General features: G+C 43.6%; 1 protein-coding gene across 4 annotated transcripts; it reads left to right on the top strand.

Moving 5' to 3' along the window:
- Positions 1-876: 876 nt before the first annotated feature.
- PDPR (pyruvate dehydrogenase phosphatase regulatory subunit) lies at positions 877-19,822 on the top strand. Of its 4 annotated transcripts, none has more exons than XM_072117004.1 (18): positions 877-1,018; positions 5,516-5,767; positions 11,534-11,667; positions 12,250-12,331; positions 12,400-12,563; positions 12,698-12,819; positions 12,913-13,030; positions 13,730-13,879; positions 14,591-14,783; positions 14,866-14,990; positions 15,994-16,149; positions 16,233-16,366; positions 16,520-16,668; positions 16,905-17,017; positions 17,099-17,193; positions 17,288-17,377; positions 17,844-18,026; positions 18,504-19,822. In XM_072117004.1, the coding sequence occupies exons 2-18, from the start codon at positions 5,553-5,555 to the stop codon at positions 18,873-18,875; spliced, it is 2,595 nt and encodes an 864-aa protein (XP_071973105.1). In that variant the 5' UTR covers positions 877-1,018; positions 5,516-5,552; the 3' UTR covers positions 18,876-19,822. The 4 variants fall into 4 exon arrangements, with proteins under 4 accessions (XP_071973105.1, XP_071973106.1, XP_071973108.1 ...); XM_072117005.1 differs by having other exon boundaries at positions 886-992; XM_072117007.1 differs by having other exon boundaries at positions 951-971.
- Positions 19,823-20,173: the final 351 nt, after the last annotated feature.

Genomic DNA, 20,173 nt, shown 5'->3' with positions numbered 1-20,173 from the left:
ACTTAACCCAGGAATGATATGTCTGAGTAGTTTTGTGATTATTGGCGTGGAGGGGGGCCCAGCCGGTAGGCAATCCTGCCCTAGCACTTGCTACAGCCAGCAATCTTTCACAGCTGAAAGATCATAGGCTGTGGCTGAAGAACACACCAGCCAAGACCTGACATATCATTGTACACTGGAGGTGGGAGCCTGGAGTAACCCGACAGCGCTGGAGGGGTGGGGACTGCTTCACACGCCGCCACACAATAAATGTCCCCCAATGTTTTTACCTTGCTATATATTTAATAAAATTTGTGATTTTTATTTTATCACTGGTGACTGACATTGGAATCCGAGGACATCATGAACGCAAGGGGCCAGTAAGCAGCGTGTGTAAACGCAGGGGGCTATAATATCCATACAGCCCATGGCAGCCTTAACGCCCCTGGTTTCCTTTAAATGCAAAGGGTAATAAAAAAAAAAAAAAAAAAAATAAGAATCCCAATTCCTGTACAATGTGGTAACAATACAGCTATATGTATGAGAAATAACAGATACAAAAATTCAAAAATTATTGCAATTAACAACCCGACATCTTCCCAGCACAGGGCGAGGCTCAGACACACAACTGGATGAAAGTAATGCATTATCTATGTAGTGAGTGATGGGGCTGCGGGGCGGGTTACACTGTAAGTTGTGCATCAGACTGAGCAGCTTCTGGGAATCACATCCTATTCCTCCTGCGGCAGCTCAAGGTGGGAGGACTGCACCTCCGCTCCTAACTCACCACCCGGACGAGCAGTCACACACTCCGCACCCACGTGTTATCATTGGCCTTTATTCATAACGTCTTCGACTTGCTGATTGGTTGTTCGGCGACCATGTGCGGCTCCCAAACAGAGCCGTAGGGCGGTCCTGGAACGCGCACTTTGATCGGTCCGGTGGGTGCGGCTTACGCCGTGACGTTATCCGACTGGACGTGTCTCCCCGGGGTCAGCTCGATTCTGTAATAAGTGAGAGATAAACCGGAAGCGGAGAGGTCAGAGGTGTCTCTCGGGGGAGTATGTGGGGAAATGGACGTGGTATTGCTAGCGGCTTCATAACTCAGCGAGTGCAGCGCCCCCTGCTGACCTGACCTCTAGTGTGTGTACTAACCCTCTGTGTCCTGTCAGATCCCCTTAGATAAGCTTCCTGTATGCTCCAGGCCCCAGCTGTTATCATGTGTCACCATCTAATGCGTGTGTGATCATGTGTAAACTCTCACCTGACCTGTCACCATGTCCTAGAATACAGTGTAATGCATGTGTAACTTGTCACTATGTTCTAGATCACAGTCTACTGCATGTCTGATCATGTGTGCCCTCCCACCTGTCACCATGTCCTAGAATACAGTGTATTGCATGTGTGTTCATGTGTGACATCTTACTTGTCAGTATGTTCTATTATACAGTCTACTGCATGTCTGATAATGTGTGCCCTCCCACCTGCCACCATGTCCTAGAATACAGTGTAATGCATGTGTGACCTCTCACTTGTCATTATGTTCTAAATTACAGTCTACTGCATGTCTGATCATGTGTGACCTCCCACCCATCACCATGTCCTAGAATACAGTGTAATGCATGTGTAACTTGTCACTATGTTCTAGATCACAGACTACTGCATGTCTGATCATGTGTGCCCTCCCACCTGTCACCATGTCCTAGAATACAGTGTATTGCATGTGTGACATCTTACTTGTCAGTATGTTCTATTATACAGTTTACTGCATGTCTGATAATGTGTGCCCTCCCACCTGCCACCATGTCCTAGAATACAGTGTAATGCATGTGTGACCTCTCACTTGTCATTATGTTCTAAATTACAGTCTACTGCATGTCTGATCATGTGTGACCTCCCACCCATCACCATGTCCTAGAATACAGTGCAATGCATGTGTGACCTATAACTATGTCCTAGAAAACAGTGCAATTCATGTGTGACCTGTCACTATGTCCTAGGATACAGTGTAATGCATGTGTGACCTATCACTATGTCCTAGAATACAGTGCAATGCATGTGTGACCTATCACTATGTCCTAGAATACAGTGTAATGCATGTGTGACCTATCACTATGTCCTAGAATACAGTGTAATGCATGTGTGACCTGTCACTATGTCCTAGGATACAGTGTAATGCATGTGTGACCTATCACTATGTCCTAGAATACAGTGTAATGCATGTGTGACCTGTCACTATGTCCTAGGATACAGTGTAATGCATGTGTGACCTGTCACTATGTACTAGGATACAGTGTAATGCATGTGTGACCTATCACTATGTCCTAGGATACAGTGTTATGCATGTGTGACCTATCACTATGTCCTAGAATACAGTGTAATGCATGTGTGACCTGTCACTATGTCCTAGGATACAGTGTAATGCATATGTGACCTGTCACTATGTCCTAGGATACAGTGTAATGCATATGTGACCTATCACTATGTCCTAGGATACAGTGTAATGCATGTGTCACCTGTCACTATGTCCTAGAATACAGTGTAATGCATGTGTGACCTGTCACCACGTCCTAGGATACAGTGTAATGCATGTGTGACCTGTCACTATGTCCTAGAATACAGTGTAATGCATGTGTGACCTGTCACTATGTCCTAGAATACAGTGTAATGCATGTGTGACCTGTCACTATGTCCTAGGATACAGTGTAATGCATGTGTGACCTGTCACTATGTCCTAGGATACAGTGCACTGCATGTGTGACCTGTCACTATGTCCTAGGATACAGTGCAATGCATGTGTGACCTGTCACTATGTCCTAGAATACAGTGTAATGCATGTGTGACCTGTCACTATGTCCTAGGATACAGTGCAATGCATGTGTCACCTGTCACTCTGTCCTAGGATACAGTGCAATGCATGTGTGACCTGTCACTATGTCCTAGGATACAGTGCAATGCATGTGTGACCTGTCACTATGTCCTAGGATACAGTGTAATGCATGTGTCACCTGTCACTATGTCCTAGGATACAGTGTAATGCATGTGTGACCTGTCACTATGTACTAGGATACAGTGTAATGCATGTGTGACCTGTCACCACGTCCTAGGATACATTGTAATGCATGTGTGACCTGTCACTATGTCCTGGGATACAGTGTAATGCATGTGTGACCTGTCACTATGTCCTAGGATACAGTGCAATGCATGTGTCACCTGTCACTATGTCCTAGGATACAGTGCAATGCATGTGTGACCTGTCACTATGTCCTAGGATACAGTGTAATGCATGTGTGGCCTGTCACTATGTACTAGGATACAGTGTAATGCATGTGTGACCTGTCACCACGTCCTAGGATACAGTGTAATGCATGTGTGACCTGTCACTATGTCCTAGGATACAGTGTAATGCATGTGTGACCTGTCACTATGTCCTAGGATACAGTGTAATGCATGTGTGACCTGTCACTATGTCCTAGGATACAGTGTAATGCATGTGTGACCTGTCACTATGTCCTAGGATACAGTGCAATGCATGTGTCACCTGTCACTATGTCCTAGGATACAGTGCAATGCATGTGTCACCTGTCACTATGTCCTAGGATACAGTGCAATGCATGTGTCACCTGTCACTATGTCCTAGGATACAGTGTAATGAATGTGTGACCTGTCACTATGTCCTAGGATACATTGTAATTAGAGATGAGCGAACATGCTCGTCCGAGCTTGATGCTCGTTCGAGCATTAAGGTACTCGAGACGGCTCGTTGCTCGGACGAGTATTTCCCCTGCTCGAGATCGAGCATTTAATTAAAAAAACACAGTGAAGAACAATGAAGAATAGAATAAAAACAGTGAACACAGTGAACACAGGATCATTTAAGTGAAAAACACAGTGAAGAACACAGTGAAGAATAGATTACAGATGTTCGGCACATCTGCTTACTTGTCGGAAGATACGCGCGGAACGGTGCGAACAAAATAGTATGTGAAGAACAATATATATGTGTGAAGAAGACATTGCAGAACACGGTGTGCAGGACGGAGACACAAGGGAGCAGCACAGAGACACCGGGGAGCAGCACAGAGACATCGGGCAGCGGCACGGAGACATCGGGGAGCGGCACGGAGACATCGGGGAGCGGCACGGAGACATCGGGGAGCGGCACGGAGACATCGGGGCACGGAGACATAGGGGCACGGAGACATAGGGGCACGGAGACATATGGGCACGGAGACATATGGGCACGGAGACATATGGGCACGGAGACATATGGGCACGGAGACATATGGGCACGGAGACATATGGGCACGGAGACATATGGGCACGGAGACATATGGGCACGGAGACATATGGGCACGGAGACATATGGGCACGGAGACATATGGGCACGGAGACATATGGGCACGGAGACATATGGGCACGGAGACATAGGGGCACGGAGACATAGGGGCACGGAGACATAGGGGCACGGAGACATCGGGGCACGGAGACATCGGGGAGACTTCAGTGGAAGAAGAGCAGCGGATCCCGGGACAGCGTATCTCCCGACAAGTAAGCAGATGTGCAGAACATCTGCAATCTATTCTTCACTGTGTTTTTCACTTAAATGATCATGTGGTCACTGTTTTTATTCTATTCTTCACTGTTCTTCACATCTGATAACTTGTCGGGAGATAATATACGCGCGGAACAGTGAAGAATAGATTGCAGATGTTTGCATACATCTGCTAACTTATCAGAAGACATTCTTTTTCAATTAATTAACACATTTTATTCCCGAACCATGGTCCCTTTGAAAAATGCTCGAGTCTCCCATTGACTTCAATGGGGCTCGTTATTCGAGACGAGCACTCGAGCATCTGGAAAAGTTCGTCTCGAATAACGAGCACTCGAGCATTTTAGTGCTCGCTCATCTCTAATTGTAATGCATGTGTGACCTGTCACTATGTCCTAGGATACAGTGCAATGCATGTGTGACCTGTCACCACGTCCTAGGATACAGTGTAATGCATGTGTGACCTGTCACTATGTCCTAGGATACAGTGTAATGCATGTGTGACCTGTCACTATGTCCTAGGATACAGTGTAATGCATGTGTGACCTGTCACTATGTCCTAGGATACAGTGCAATGCATGTGTGACCTGTCACTATGTCCTAGGATACAGTGTAATGCATGTGTGACCTGTCACTATGTCCTAGGATACAGTGTAATGCATGTGTGACCTGTCACTATGTCCTAGGATACAGTGTAATGCATGTGTGACCTGTCACTATGTCCTAGGATACAGTGTAATGCATGTGTGACCTGTCACTATGTCCTAGGATACAGTGTAATGCATGTGTGACCTGTCACTATGTCCTAGGATACAGTGTAATGCATGTGTGACCTGTCACTATGTCCTAGGATACAGTGCACTGCATGTCTGCTCACATGTGACCTCCTCCCTGTCATCATGTCCTACACTATAGTATAATTTAAGTGTGGCTCTGTCACTTGTAATCATGCTCATTAACCTTCTTTTTCTTCCCCTACAGTATCCGCTGCGAGCGGATCTCTGCTGCCCTCGCCAAGATGCACGCCCGGCTTATTTCAGATGTCTTGGGGCACATAAGATGGCGTGGCTGGAGATGTGTATGTATTCCGCAGAGGGCAGCCTCCACAGAAGCACAACCTCTGCCCTCTCGTGCCCAGGTGGTCATCTGCGGTGGTGGAATTATGGGGGCATCCGTGGCATATCACCTCACTAAGCTGGGCTGGCATGATATCGTATTGTTGGAGCAGGGCAGGTGAGTATTTTTTTCGCACCATGCCGTAAAGTGAACCTGTCACCAGATTTTCCTATCATTTCTATAATTCCCACTTATAAATATCCGTAATTTAAAAATGAACGGAGATGAGTCATATTTGACTGAGATGGGTCAAGAAAAGGTTGCAGGAATAGTAATCCTTCAGACACCCATATCTTTTGTTTTATAGCACCTAAAGACATGCTACTGGTGTCATTTAAAGTTAAGAATCTCTTGTGGATCTGTGATGTATAGAAAAAGGGATACAGTTTCTTTGAAGGGGATTTTTTTATACGTAAACTAGTGAGATTGCATATAAAAGAGGTGAATCTAGAATGAGGGGCCTAGTTTAGTGAGGTAAAAGCTGGTGACACTTAATGAACAGACAGTTTTAATTATCTTTTCTTGATCATACAACACAACAAAACAACAGAAAAATTCAAACTAGTGCATTACCAATAAGTAACCCATTCTGCCAGTCCCTAAGACAACTTTGTTGCTGGTTATTTGTGCAGTAGAAACCTTATCTCCATTGGCACCTGGACCTACATGACGGCAAAAATTACTATTTTTCAGTAGTCCACTTGCTAATGTTTTTATCATGACAGCACAATTTCTTAAAATCCCAGGGCCCTTGCACTCTCCATTTCAAACTGTTGAATTTCTCCCCAATAACATTTCAGTGCTATGTCTTAGAGGTTGAAATGGCCCTTGCTCCTGTTAAGGAGATCGCACTGTCCGCCATCTTAGATGTCATCATTCAAACTTCATTTTATGTAACCTGTTTGCTCGTCTGTCAGCTAATACCCTTTGACATTTAATGAGAAGCCAGTCTGTCCTTGATGCTACATTATATTATGATTCTGGAGTCCACTTATCTTCTTCTTCTCAGCAAATTAGTATAAACAATATCTGTGTACAAGGTCTCTGAGAACTGAGCACAATGAATTAACTTTTTTCCCAGAATGTGCTGACGTCCAATAGCTTTACAGTATACTATTCACGCCTCTTTGATGACTCTTCTGTCTGTGATATTATTTATTTTGGGAGATTAAACGAGAGAGGATCTTTACATACACTAAGAGACTGAAGTGTGTCTTAGTTTTTATGTTCAAGTTCCTGGTACCAGGACAACCATGAAAGCGTTAATTAGGACTCACCTTACAAAAGTCAAGAGGGCTGTTGGGGCCCTGCATAAAAATTTCTATCACTCCCATTCTTTCTCTCTCCCTCCTTAGGATTCAATGTCAGCTGAACGCCTTTGCTAGGTTCCCCAGGGCATCCTGAAGCTGGCTTTGTTCTTTATAAGTTAATTTATGCCATTGTTTGTCCTAAGATTTACTGCAAGTGCTATGGCGGCATCTATGACTAGGTCTATGACTATTACATGTTTGCTACACTACACTAATTTCAATTCTCTTGAAGCTGACGCAAGTAGTGGATTATAATATAGGGGGTTTGGCAGAAGCCTGGGGCCTAAGCCCTCTAGGGGACCCATGGCCACCCACCAAATTTTATACTGAGAAGGACTTCCCCCAATAAAACCTTAAACATCTGTTCCTGCTCTCAATTCACATGAACAAAAGAGTAATTTCAGGTCCTTTAAAGGGGTTTTCCCACAAATTAAAGTTAGGCCCTATCCACGGGATAGGACCTAACTTGCTGATTGGTGGGGGTCTCAGTGATGAGACCCCCATAGATCACGAAAACAAGGGGTCCCAGTTACCTCGGTGAGACCCCTCGTCCTCCTGGAGTAATGGAGCAGGCAGCCGCGCATGACAGTTCTGCTCCATACATCTCAATGGAGCCGACAGAAATTGCCAAGCAGCGCGCTCGGTGATCTCGTTTTTGTGATTTGTGGGGGGTCTCATCTCTGAGTCTCCCACCGATCAGCAAGTTAGGCCCTACCCTATGGATAGACTTTTTCCTGTGATTCGTGTGAAAACCCCTTGAATGGTTCTCCAAAGGTCCTGAAACCGTAGATTAAAGCCCCTTCTACACTGGCGTTTTTCACGCGCGAGTTCTGCGCGTGCATTTGACGCGCAGAACTTGCATTGCACTCTGTCCCATTGTATTCAATGGGTCTTTCTCCATTAGCGTTGTTTTTGACGCGCGTGCTTGCGTTCGTTTGCACGCGCGTCAAAATCGCAGCATGCTCTATTTTTGCGAGTCACGCGCAATTTTCACGCCCCATTCAAGTCTATGGAGATGCATCAAGAACGCATTGCACTCCCAATCATTGCAAGTGCAATGCGAGTGCAATGCGTTTTAAACGTAAGGGTTGCTAGGTTACCAGAATAACAGTATTTCCCCTGCTCGCGAACGATCATTTAATTAAAAAAACACAGTGAAGAACAGTGAAGAATAGAATAAAACCAGTGAACACAGTGAACACAGTGACCACAGGATCATTTAAGATAAAAACACAGTGCAGAACACAGTGCAGAATAGATTACAGATGTTCGGCACATCTGCTTACTTGTCGGGAGATGCGCACGGAACGGTGCGCCCAAAATAGCATGTGAAGAACAATATATATGTGTGAAGAACACATTGCAGATGTATTTAAACATCTGCAATGTGTTCTTCACACACATATATATTGTTCTTCACATGCTATTTTGTTCGCGCCGTTCCGCGCGTATCTCCCGACAAGTAAGCAGATGTGCCGAACATCTGTAATCTATTCTGCACTGTGTTCTGCACTGTGTTTTTATCTTAAATGATCCTGTGTTCACTGTGTACAATGATTTTATTCTATTCTTCACTGTTCTTCACATCTGCTAAATTGTCGGGAGATAATATACACGCGGAACAGTGAAGAATAGATCGCAGATGTTTGCAAATTATCAGAAGACATTATTTTTCAATTAAATAACACATTTTAATCCCAAACCATGGTCCCTTTGAAAAATGCTCGAGTCTCCCATTAAATCGCGCGTGAAAAATGCGCCGAAAACGCAAAAAAACCGCTAACAACACGCGCGTGAAAAACGCAAAAACGCTAATTACTCCAAGGAAAAATGGAACAAAAATGCAGCCAAAAACGTCAGTTTTTCACGCATTGCACCCTGATGTGAAACGCAACGCTAGTGTGGAAGAGGCCTAAAAGCTGACAGAAGGGACACATCCTCCATTTCCCCAAGGAGCTTGATTCTGGTACCATATGTATGTATTTGGCATACAAGTCGTGAAATTATTGCAATTACTTGTGAAACTCCAGTAATTGTGATTATTTTCCCCTTCACACCACCTCCATGCCAAGTGGGCTTGGAAAGGGTGTGAAGTTGGGGGGCTGTAGCTGAGTGTTCTGCACTGTAGCTGCACACTCTCTAAAGCCTTCGAACATTTGCTGTCAAAGATTTGCAGGTTACGCGTAACTATGGCAGGCAGGGCCTTGCATAGTTTTGCCCGGAGGCACAGCCGTCTACCAGTCTAGGTCACCTGATGGATCCGCTGCATCAGGAGGGAGTGTGACTTCCATCATATGCTGGTACATGATAAATTCAACCCATAAGTGAAGTATAATACAGGTTGTACACCTTTACTCTGCCAGTAGAAGCCATGATAAATTATATCCGTCTCCTTCCAGTCTCTTCCAGACATTGTCTTCCTTTAGGCCAGAACCACACTGTAGTCGTTGGCTTGTTACTGAGCAACTTGCCATGAACGAAACTCCAAGCATCATAGTTTTATATGATACAAGAAGTCCCATCTCCCCTTAGAATGCTAGGACCGGACTGTAATTTTTGATTATATTATGAGGCTAAGGGTGCACCTTGACGTGATACTACATGATAGGATGCGGGTACATGGTAGCCGGGATCCCACAGTAATAGCCGGGGTCGCGATAGTCGCGATCCTGGCTGTTTAACCCTATGGACGCCACGGTCATAGTGACTGCGGCATCTAAGGTGCATAGGCACGACGATTGGCACCCTCCCTGCAGAGCACGAAGGTGCCGATCGTTACCATGGTAACCCCGAAGGTTACTTGTTCATGTCCCACCCTGGGACAAAATAAAACAGTAAAAAAAAAGTTTAAAAAGTGAAATTAAAATAAATTATTAAAAAAGAATAAAAGTCCCCTGAAGTCCCACACCATGCAGTAATCAAATAAAACATAAAAAAAGTGAAATTCACCAAAAAAAACTACATATTGGGTATCAAAACGTCTGTAACAACAATAAAATTAAATTGTCACTACATCGTACAGTGAGCGTAAAAAAACCTCACAAAATGTATGAAAATTTCACATTTTGACCGCAAAAAAAGCGCATACCAAGTGATCAAAAAGTAAAATTTACCCCAACGACACCCCAACGAAAAAAAGTACAGCTTCTCCCGCAAAAAATAAGCTCTAAACCAGCTCTGTAAACAAAAAAATATAAATGTTCTGCCCATTGTTACTTGGCTATGCAAAAACAAGCAAATTTCTCACAAAATTTGTTCTATATTCTGCAAAACAAGCTAACCATAAAAAAGCCATATAAATAAACACATTATTTTTATGGTGAACGTATGCTAAAAACCATAAAGAAGCATTAATGATTTTCTTAACCACCACCAAGAAAGAGTTAATAAAATCTGATTATTAGCTATTGAGACCCCCATAAATGATGTACCTGAAAAGTGGATCTCATCCACAAAAAAATAACCCCCCTCATGTCCAAATTACAAAAAAATAAACATTTTACAGCCTTTAAAATGTGACAATGCAGATCTTCTCTGGATGGCGGTCCTTCCCTTCTATGCCCGGCCGTGTGCCAGTGCAGCAGTCACCACCACATATGGGTTATCCTCATACTCGGGAGAAATTGGGTATCAGACTTTATGAAGTTTTTGGTCATTTAATACTTTATAACAGTTTAATTTTTGGTCAAAATTACTATATTGTCTAAAAAAAATTACAGCTTGTAAATTATGCCTCCATTTTGTTTTAACCCCTGTGTTAAAGGGTAAAGGGTAAACACACTTCTTAAAGTTGATCTTTTACACATTGAGGCGTGTAGCTTCTAAAATGGCATGATTTATCGGGTTTTACTGTTATTTAGTCCTCTCAAAGTCATTTAGACCTGAGCATGTGCCTCTAAATAAGAGTTTTGGCGATATTATTATTATTTTTTTTTTTTTTTCATAAAAATGAGAAAAATTCCACCCACAATTCTGAACTTCCTAACAACCTAGAAAAGAGAGAGGATGCATAAAACCCTATTCCGATATAAAGCAGACATTCCGGAAATGTTAGTTATAAAGTTACTTGGGTGCCATGATCTGCCTGAAAAGCAGAAAATTTTGAACTTTGAAAATGAATAATTTTTGAATTTTTTGCCAAATTTAAATTTTTTTCATGACTAAACACTAAAGATATCATCAATGTTTCTATTACTTTGAAGTACAATGTGTGATGGGAAAACAATCTCAAAATATGTTAAAGCATCACAAAGTTAGAACCTCCTATAATGACAACAAATTTTAAAAATCAGGCCTGGTCCTAAAGGTCTAAAATGGCATAGACACGAAGGGGTTAATTATAAGTTCTCACCCATTATCATCCACACCTGCTTTTGGCTTCAAAAACTGCATCTGAAAAACGGAACGTGTGGCTGCACCCTCCATGTTACTGTGGTCAGTCCACTAAATCTGGTTAGCATGTGGTCCAGGATTCATGGACCAACCACGCTTGTGTTTTTTTGCCCAAATCTATGAGCAGCAGCAATCTTGTTAGTCAAATTTCTTACAATAACACCTTCCCTGTTTCCTGCAGGATAGCTGCTGGCTCCACACGATTTTGTGCTGGCATAGTGAGCACCGTCAAACATATTTCTATAGAGACTGAAATGGCCGATTACTCAAACAAACTTTATCAGCAATTGGAAGCAGAGAGCGGGATCCCAACAGGTGAGTGGTGTCCTGTAGGTGTGCTGTGGACAGAGCTGAAATGGTCAGCGCCTACCAATTGCTCTGGTGACTCCCATTTTGGAAAATAGTTTATTTCTACCGGGCTCTGTGCAGAAATCTGGTGTAGACCACTTCTTGTTATGTCTTTTCGTACTCTTTCATGTCTTTTTTTTTTGGATGCATTAACCTAGAAAAAGGAAATGAAAGTGTTAACTCATCAAATAGATGTTTCCTTTCTTATCATCTTGTAACTCGTAAGAATAGAGTGAAAACTCCAGAAATCTTAGCGCAACTTAGGACAGACATCTTTATCAATCAGGATTCTAAAATTAGTTTGTGACAATCTTGATTGGTGTAGTAGTAATTGTAGTGAAGTAGTAATTCTGACATAGCAATCAGTTGAAGAAAATTCTGGTTGCTTGATTGGAAGTCAGTATAACTTTATTTTGATATTGGTATCATTTAACATGCATTGTGTATCTAGTCGATGCGATTCGCCGTCATGGACACGAATTGTCACATGACAGGCTGGTATGAGATATGTCATTCTTCCGTGTTTGATTGCTTGTATGTCTCCTGTAGGCTACAAAAGGACAGGGTCCGTCTTGCTGGCTCAAACTCAGGATCGGCTCATATCTCTGAGGCGTATGGTGTCACGGTTAAGGTGAGAAATTACAGATGTGGGCTGTGTTATCAGTTGGGCAGAGACTAACCTCATATTCTGATTAGCAGAATGAAGAGCATTCCATGCGAGATAATTACACCAAAGCAGGTTGGCGAGCTCCACCCCCTCCTTAATATTCATGATCTGGTTGGAGCAATGTATGTACCAGAGGATGCGGTAGTGTCTACAGCAGACATAGCTCTTGCCTTGGTTACAGCAGCCCGGAGTAAAGGTGATCTAATAATCTTGTGTATTGTCAGGGAAGGTGCCTACGGTCAACATGTTATGGCTTGTTGGATGCACCAATCATTGTGCAGCTTATCTTACCCGCACAATGATAACCACATATTTGCTATCTCCTGTCAGGCGTTCAGGTCCATGAGCACACGGCTGTAAACCATGTACTTGTAGAAAGGGGTCATGTCAGTGGTGTGGACACAGACCGGGGGCAGATAGAGTGCGAGTACTTTGTGAACTGTGCAGGCCAGGTAAGAAAACCCATCATCCCCTGTACACAGCAGGTCTTCACAATCCTGTTGACCACATCACAAACTTAATATGTATATTTGCTTTTGTTGCAGTGGGCTTACGAGCTCGGTTTGTCAAATGAAGAGCCGGTCAGTATCCCTCTTCATGCTTGTGAGCACTTCTACCTCCTGACCAGTCCACTGCGTACGCCGCTGCAGGATAACCTGCCTTGTACGTGAAGCCATATTATGCCATCTGTATGATTCTTGTTGCTTTTAAGCTACAGTGGTGGTTTCTGTGTGTCATTTTTTCCTGATCACACCAGGAATGCATGTGTTAAAGGCTGTTTACACCTTTTCCAACTTTTTTTAAATTAAGCTCAGCCTAATACAGCTCAATCCTGCTGCTTCCCTCCCTCAGCCATGCCCCCTCCAATCTCACAGTAGACAGCTCAGCCTAATACAGCTCAATGTTGCTGCTTCCCTCCCTCAACCATGCCCCCTCCAATCTCACAGTAGATGGCTCAGAATAATACAGCTCAATGTTGCTGCTTCCCTCCCTCAGCCATGCCCCCTCCAATCTCACAGTAGACAGCTCAGCCTAATACAGCTCAATCCTGCTGCTTCCCTCCCTCAGCCATGCCCCCTCCAATCTCACAGTAGATAGCTCAGCCTAATACAGCTCAATGCTGCCGCTTCCCTCCCTCAGCCATGCCCCCCCCAATCTCACAGTAGACAGCTCATTCTAATACAGCTCAATCCTGCTGCTTCCCTTTCTCTCAGCCATGCTCTCACTGTTCAGTCCTTTCTCTCCCATGTCTAACAGTGTCAATAGATGAAAGATAAAATTTTATAGATAAACGTTAGATTCAATGTTGCTTGTTGTAATCATTTCTTTGTCAAATATCTCATACTTCTATCCTTTTTGTAGGTGTTGTAGACCCTGATGGAAGGATTTACATACGCAACTGGCAAGGTGGGATCCTGTCCGGAGGCTTTGAAAAAAACCCAAAACCAATCTTTACAGAGGGTCGTAACCAATTGGAAATCCAAAACCTGCAAGAAGACTGGGATCACTTTGGTAAGGAGGTCATAACTTGTGGCCAAGAACTTTTATTATGCTGTCTAATAATAAATGTGTCACCTTTAACATGACCTTTCTGCCACCTCCACCAAAACCCAGGTCTCTGCATCCTGCTGTACCCCAGGAATGCCCATCTGACAGAAAACAGGCAAAAACAATTAATTTCTCTGAAATCGGGAAAAAATCTACTGTGTCTGTTTCAGTGGAGCATCACACATTAAGGAGGACCTTTCACCCTAAAAAAACAGCACCAGGGGCTGCTGACTAAAGTAAGCAGATCTTGGCACTACCCCATTTTTAGCAGTGTTAAACTGCTAGCTTTATCGGAACCCTCCGATAAAGCTAGCGGACACTGCAGTGCCATAGCCTCAGAACGCCAGACCGAGCCTACAGCCCCTCTTGCAATATAGGCCGGCAGTGACTGCCGGGCTTCAAGCGACAGTCACAGCCCCCTCATGAATACACTCGAATGCTGTATGCTCGGTCCGCCATTCTGAGGCTTCCGATAAAGCTAGTGGTTTAACACTGCTAAAAAAAAAGGGGTAGCGCTAAGTGCTGCTTACTTTAGTAAGCAGCGCCTAGTGTGTTTTTTGAATTGGAGTTGGTGAAAGCTTCTTCATTAGAACACATTCTACAAATCTTGAGTATGAAGTAGGGGTCTGATCATTGATTTGGTTCTTACTGCTGACACTATGGTTTTTGCTACAGAACCACTTCTCAGCGCTTTGCTGCGCCGTATGCCTTCACTGGAGGCGCTGGAAATCCTGCGTCTTGTCAATTGTCCAGAATCCTTCACCCCTGACATGCGCTGTGTAATGGGAGAGAGTCCAACCCTTCTGAGATATTTCACACTTGCTGGAATGAACTCCCAAGGCTGCTCCCTTGGAGGAGGTGCTGGAAAGTAAGTGCCCTTCATATTTTGCCCCTTCTTGAGTGAATTACTTCACAATTTCCAAGATTATTGACTTTAATTCTTCATTTAGGTTCCTTGCAGAGTGGATGGTGCACGGTTACCCGCAAGATAATGTGTGGCCCCTGGACATCAAGCGCTTTGGAGCGTTGCAGAGCAGCAGGACCTTCTTGCGGCACAGAGTGATGGAGGTCATGCGTAAGTACCGGTGATGATGAATAGGACATAATAATAATGTGGAATTAATATATCAATAGAGGACAGATTGTACCAGTGGTACGCAGAGCCTTTGCACTATGTTGCACGCCCACCTCCCCCTTACTTCTGGGTAGATATGGAGAACTAGAGTCCAACCCCCTACCACATCAAGGGGATCCTTCCCCTCTGTCTACTTCATCCACCCAGGTTGACTCCCAGTCAGTCTCACTGCCGCTTTCATCACATGCTCGGCTTATGTGCACATTCAACGGGGGAGAATTGGGCATGTCATATATTATATATAGTATATTATGCACTTATTGAAGGTGTTCTGTGACAACTCTGTCAAATTACACTGCATAGTGGATGCTAGGGTATTGTGAGACAATTCTAGCAAATCACACAATACCCTAACATCGAGATTACATCGTTTTACAGATGTGTTCCTCTCTCTAATAGGATCCCCTGTTTAAATCTTTGGAAGACATATTTAGTAATTATATCAGGCAGATCATTGACTTGTGTATCCAAAGAGAGATTGTACATCCCTTTTCACCCCTTTATGGGAAGTGCTGGATGGCACTACAGTACCGGGTCGCTTCTAAGAATACCCTTGTAAGGGCAGGAGCTATTTTGCGGACAAGAGAGGGGCTGAATATGCAGTGTCCACCCCTCCCTTTTTTTCAGCCACTTAGTGACTCCCATCCACAGACCATAAAGACACGTCTGAAATATGGTATAGCTTTTATATGTGAGTATACTGTAAAAGCTGTAATTCAAGCATGAGTCAAATGCTTCAATGTGGCCGTAGGATGTGTAAATAGGTCCATTCGGGTTTAATGTATGTTTTAGGTATATGTTAAGATGCAAATTAGATTTTAACATTGTTGCTAATAAAGAATAATGTTTTAATGCAGTACTACTTAGATATTTGATGTATTCAAGTAACTGTGGAATTTATATAGTAAAAAAAACACAAATTTTCTGTGCTTGCCCTCTGCAGCTCTGATTTATGACCTGAAAGTACCACGTTGGGATTTCCAGACAGGGCGACAGTTGCGCACCTCTCCCCTCTATGACCGGCTGGACGCTCAGGGGGCACGATGGATGGAGAAGCATGGATTTGAGAGGGCAAAGTACTTTGTACCCCCTGGGAAAGGTTAGTGTCTGGAGAAAGAAGGCACAATAGACATCGCTAGAAAATGCTACTGCCTTGTAATACTCCTCTGTTTTCTTTCACAGATCTTCTGTCTCTAGATCAGAGCAAAACCTTTTATAAACCAGACTGGTTTGATATAGTTGGCTCTGAGGTGAAGTGCTGCAAAGAGGCCGTGTGTGTCATTGACATGTCATCCTTCACCAAGTTTGAGATCAGCGTGAGTCCCCCTCCCACCCTTTACCAGTTCTCGGTGCTTTGACACCTGGATGCTCATGCACTTTCTTACTAATCCAGCATTCTTACTGATAAAAGTCTGTGACATTTCATCCACATCTTGGGGTCCAGTGATAACCTGTGTCTTGACTTTCAGTCCCCAGGTGATCAGGCTCTGGACACCCTTCAATATCTCTTTTCCAATGATGTGGATGTTCCTGTGGGGCACATTGTCCACACTGGGATGCTAAATGAGCGTGGAGGATACGAGAATGACTGCAGTGTGGTGCGACTCCAGAAACGCAGGTATATGGATGCATTAGTAAGCTGCAGCTAGGGGGGATATGGATTATTGTTAAGTTATGGTTTATTCTGTTTGGTGGGGAACAGCCACCCCCGACACCACCAAGTTTACACACATATAATAATGTATTCTCTTATTCTCTAAATACATAGCTTAAATAATAACTGAATACCCATTTAAGCTCCATTAGTAGCCTCTAATTCTTCAGAGTATTAACACTTCCTGTATAAATTTGCAGCTTTTTCATGATCTCCCCCACAGACCAGCAGGTACATTGCTGGTCATGGCTGAAGCAGCACTTGCCAAGTGACAGTGACCTGTTTCTTGAAGATGTGACATGGAAATACACAGGTATGCACAGAGAACTACACACTAATCCCAAATCCCAGCTCTTGTGGTCTGTGCTTTTAGCCATGAATTTATGTTTTTCAGCATTAAACTTAATTGGCCCACGTGCTATGGACGTGCTTTCAGAGCTATCCTATGCTCCAATGACACCAGACCACTTTCCATCCTTATTCTGCAAGGTTAGACACACAATGTGCCCCTTCTGGGCATTGCACATGTAAGTCCCCAATGCGCAGCCTAATCCCCTGCACGTGTGGACTCTTTCTTCTGCAGGAGATGAGCGTTGGATACGCCAATGGGATCCGGGTAATGAGTATGACACACACAGGAGAGCCAGGCTTCACCCTTTACATTCCCATTGAGGTGAGTGGTTCACACAAATCGGTTTATACAGGTCTCTACACAATACAACTTAAAGGGAACCTGTTACCACATTTTTCACAAATACAGCTCGTGGCAGGTTCCTCGCTTCCCCATAAAACAGAGTTATTAACTTGCCTGGTATCTATGAATCTATAGAGCAAGTGGGAAGGGGGTATTGTCATGTGACCAGAGTGACATCATCACAGCTCCTGTAGCCACTTTATTAGCAAACTGTACCCCATAAACATATCTGACCATATAAAAAATCACTGAATCTGAGGGGTATCTTTTAGATAAAAGAAGGGTGTTGGTCAGTTACTCTATGGGAACCTGTCACTAGCTGTATTTGTGAAAAATGTGATGACCGGTTCCCTTTGATGTGATGACCGGTTTCAGCTAGCATGTTGGCAGCATACTCTAGACCCAGGTCCATATATTGACTATGTTCTCTGTGATCATCCTGCAGTATGCTCTTCATGTATATAATGAGATCATGAGCGTGGGCCAGAAATATGGAATTCGCAATGCTGGTTATTATGCCCTGCGGAGTCTGCGCATAGAGAAATTCTTTGCCTTTTGGGGTCAGGATTTGGATTCATTCACCACTCCTCTGGAATGTGGACGGGAGTTCCGTGTGAAGTTGGACAAGGTAGATAATATATTTATATAGTGAACAATATTCTATAATAGACAGAGCATGTTGCGCTGCACCATTGCATTATGGGTGAGTGGTGGAGTCCTCTACTCATTATATTTAAAACGTACCTGCTGATACGTTTGGGGGAATATGTTTTAATATTATAGAGTTTGTACAAACACACTTAACCATCTCCCCAGGAGCTTTGAATACTGAGCACCCAAAAAAAAAAAAGCACCGCCACCTTGGCCTGACAGATTGACTGTAACTCAGGTTGTTAGTCTTGCCAGCCACTGACATGGATTTTAATTCTGACTAGTATATAATATAATTCTGGTGCTTTACATGATAAATAACAAAATACTGTCTGTAATAAATGCACCCCAATGTGTTACATACTTGCAGACTAATGGTTTAGAAAGTGTTTCTTCCATTGTCTTTTCTTGGCATTTTTTCATATTGTAACAACCCATTTTTCACCTCACACAGGGCTGTGATTTCATAGGCCGGGATGCCTTATTGCGCCAGCGTGATGAGGGAATATTTAAACGGTTCACAATGTTTATCTTGGAGGATCATGATACAGACCTGGACTTGTGGCCCTGGTGGGGGGAACCCATCTACCGGAATGGGGAACATGTAGGAAAGACAACCAGCAGTGCCTATAGCTACACGCTTGGGAGACACGTGTGTCTGGGGTTCATTCACAGCTCAAACCCAGTTACCCCAGACTTCATTAACCGAGGAGAGTATGAAATAGAGATTGCTGGCCAAAGGTTCCAGGCCAAAGCCAAACTGTACCCCTTCAGTTCCTTGTTCACCCAGAGACGCAGGAAGGAAGACATGGAGCTAGGATACTAAGGAGAAGAGTGGCTGGAAGAGACTGAAGGGGTTAAAGCTGTGGTCATGTGGCATGCAGGGCACGTGACTTGGAATGAGAGGGATGTAGGTGATGTAATGAGAACGTTTTTGTGTTGTCTTCAGGTGCCCTTATAATTCTCATTGATAACTATTTGCAAGGTTGGGAAATGTCACAAACTTCTTTCACTACGTTGGCACCACAAAGCTAGCAAAATAATGGCCTGAATAAACCCTTTCTGCTATAGTTCTTTCTTAATGTGTGACCTTGGGTTCATCAGTTATAGCCGCTATAAGTCATAGAAATGGCAACAGTCCATAGCGGCTGTGATAGGCCCCGCATTGGGTGACTTCCTTGTTATCTCAGTCCAATTCACTTCTGCAATTTACTCATTTACAAAATACAGAATTTCTTCTGTTCTCCCTGGGTTTCCATGTAAAGAAGTGTAAGCAAGCATCACACCTCCTCTATTTATAGCAGAAAAATAGCGCAGGATGCTGAGCAGTTTTCTTCAGTACACATAACAGAAGAGTATGACAGAATCTGCTGAACGCAGGTATCAGCTGAGCTGTATCTTGGGTTTTATCAGCCAGCATCTTTTGGAAAGCTTCTGCCATGTTTGTGTTATGTTCCGTCTCCCATTCTGTGCCCCAGTTATTTTGATGGCAGAGAATTGACAGTTCTTCTGATCCAGGATGTGACAAACATCAGACAGATGCACTTTAATATCGAGACCTCCCCTGTGTGGGTGATATGTGCTGGCTGCTCTTAGCCTGGACACTCCATTTTATTACATAAATGGGGCACTGTGACAACGACAAGAGATTGGGTCCATAACTTCAGGAGTGCCAGCCCTTTCCCTAGAATAATGTAATGCTCTGCACTGTTTATATCATTTTTACTCTTCTTGTATGTACAGGATATGACAATAAACAAGTGTTAATCTGTGTATGCTGCTTGTCTTTAAAGGGAACCTGCCAGTTAAACTAACCCACACTAGCTAAACATGTCTTTGAAAACTGCTATTATTCAGCAGCACAACTATCCCTATAATCTAACGGAGCGGGAATGAGCCAGAAGCACAGCTGAGCAGCATGGACATGAATATACGGGACTCATTTCAAAGGAAAGATTATGCGGACTTGCATAGGGTCATTTGCATGGATGTAAGTCGACTTTACAAGCTGACTGTGGCACTTTACAGGCATGGAAAGGAACAATATAGGGATAGCTGTACTGCTGTATAATAGCGGTTTCCAAAGAAATGTTTAGGTAGTGTGGGATAGTTTAACTGACGGTT

Source organism: Engystomops pustulosus, chromosome 7 (genome assembly GCF_040894005.1).
Source record: "Engystomops pustulosus chromosome 7, aEngPut4.maternal, whole genome shotgun sequence".
Classification (NCBI taxonomy): Eukaryota; Metazoa; Chordata; class Amphibia; order Anura; family Leptodactylidae; genus Engystomops; species Engystomops pustulosus.
The sequence above is the reverse complement of the archived record's forward strand: the minus strand, read 5'-3'. Positions and strand labels throughout refer to the sequence as shown.

Bases quoted from the DNA above. Each gene is read 5' to 3' on its own strand.
- PDPR (XM_072117004.1), top strand. From the start codon at position 5,553: ATGCACGCCCGGCTTATTTCAGATGTCTTGGGGCACATAAGATGGCGT. The intron at 13,880-14,590 runs GTAAGGAGGTCA...TTTTTGCTACAG, and splicing joins AGAAGACTGGGATCACTTTG to AACCACTTCTCAGCGCTTTG. The intron at 18,027-18,503 runs GTAGATAATATA...CACCTCACACAG, and splicing joins TCCGTGTGAAGTTGGACAAG to GGCTGTGATTTCATAGGCCG.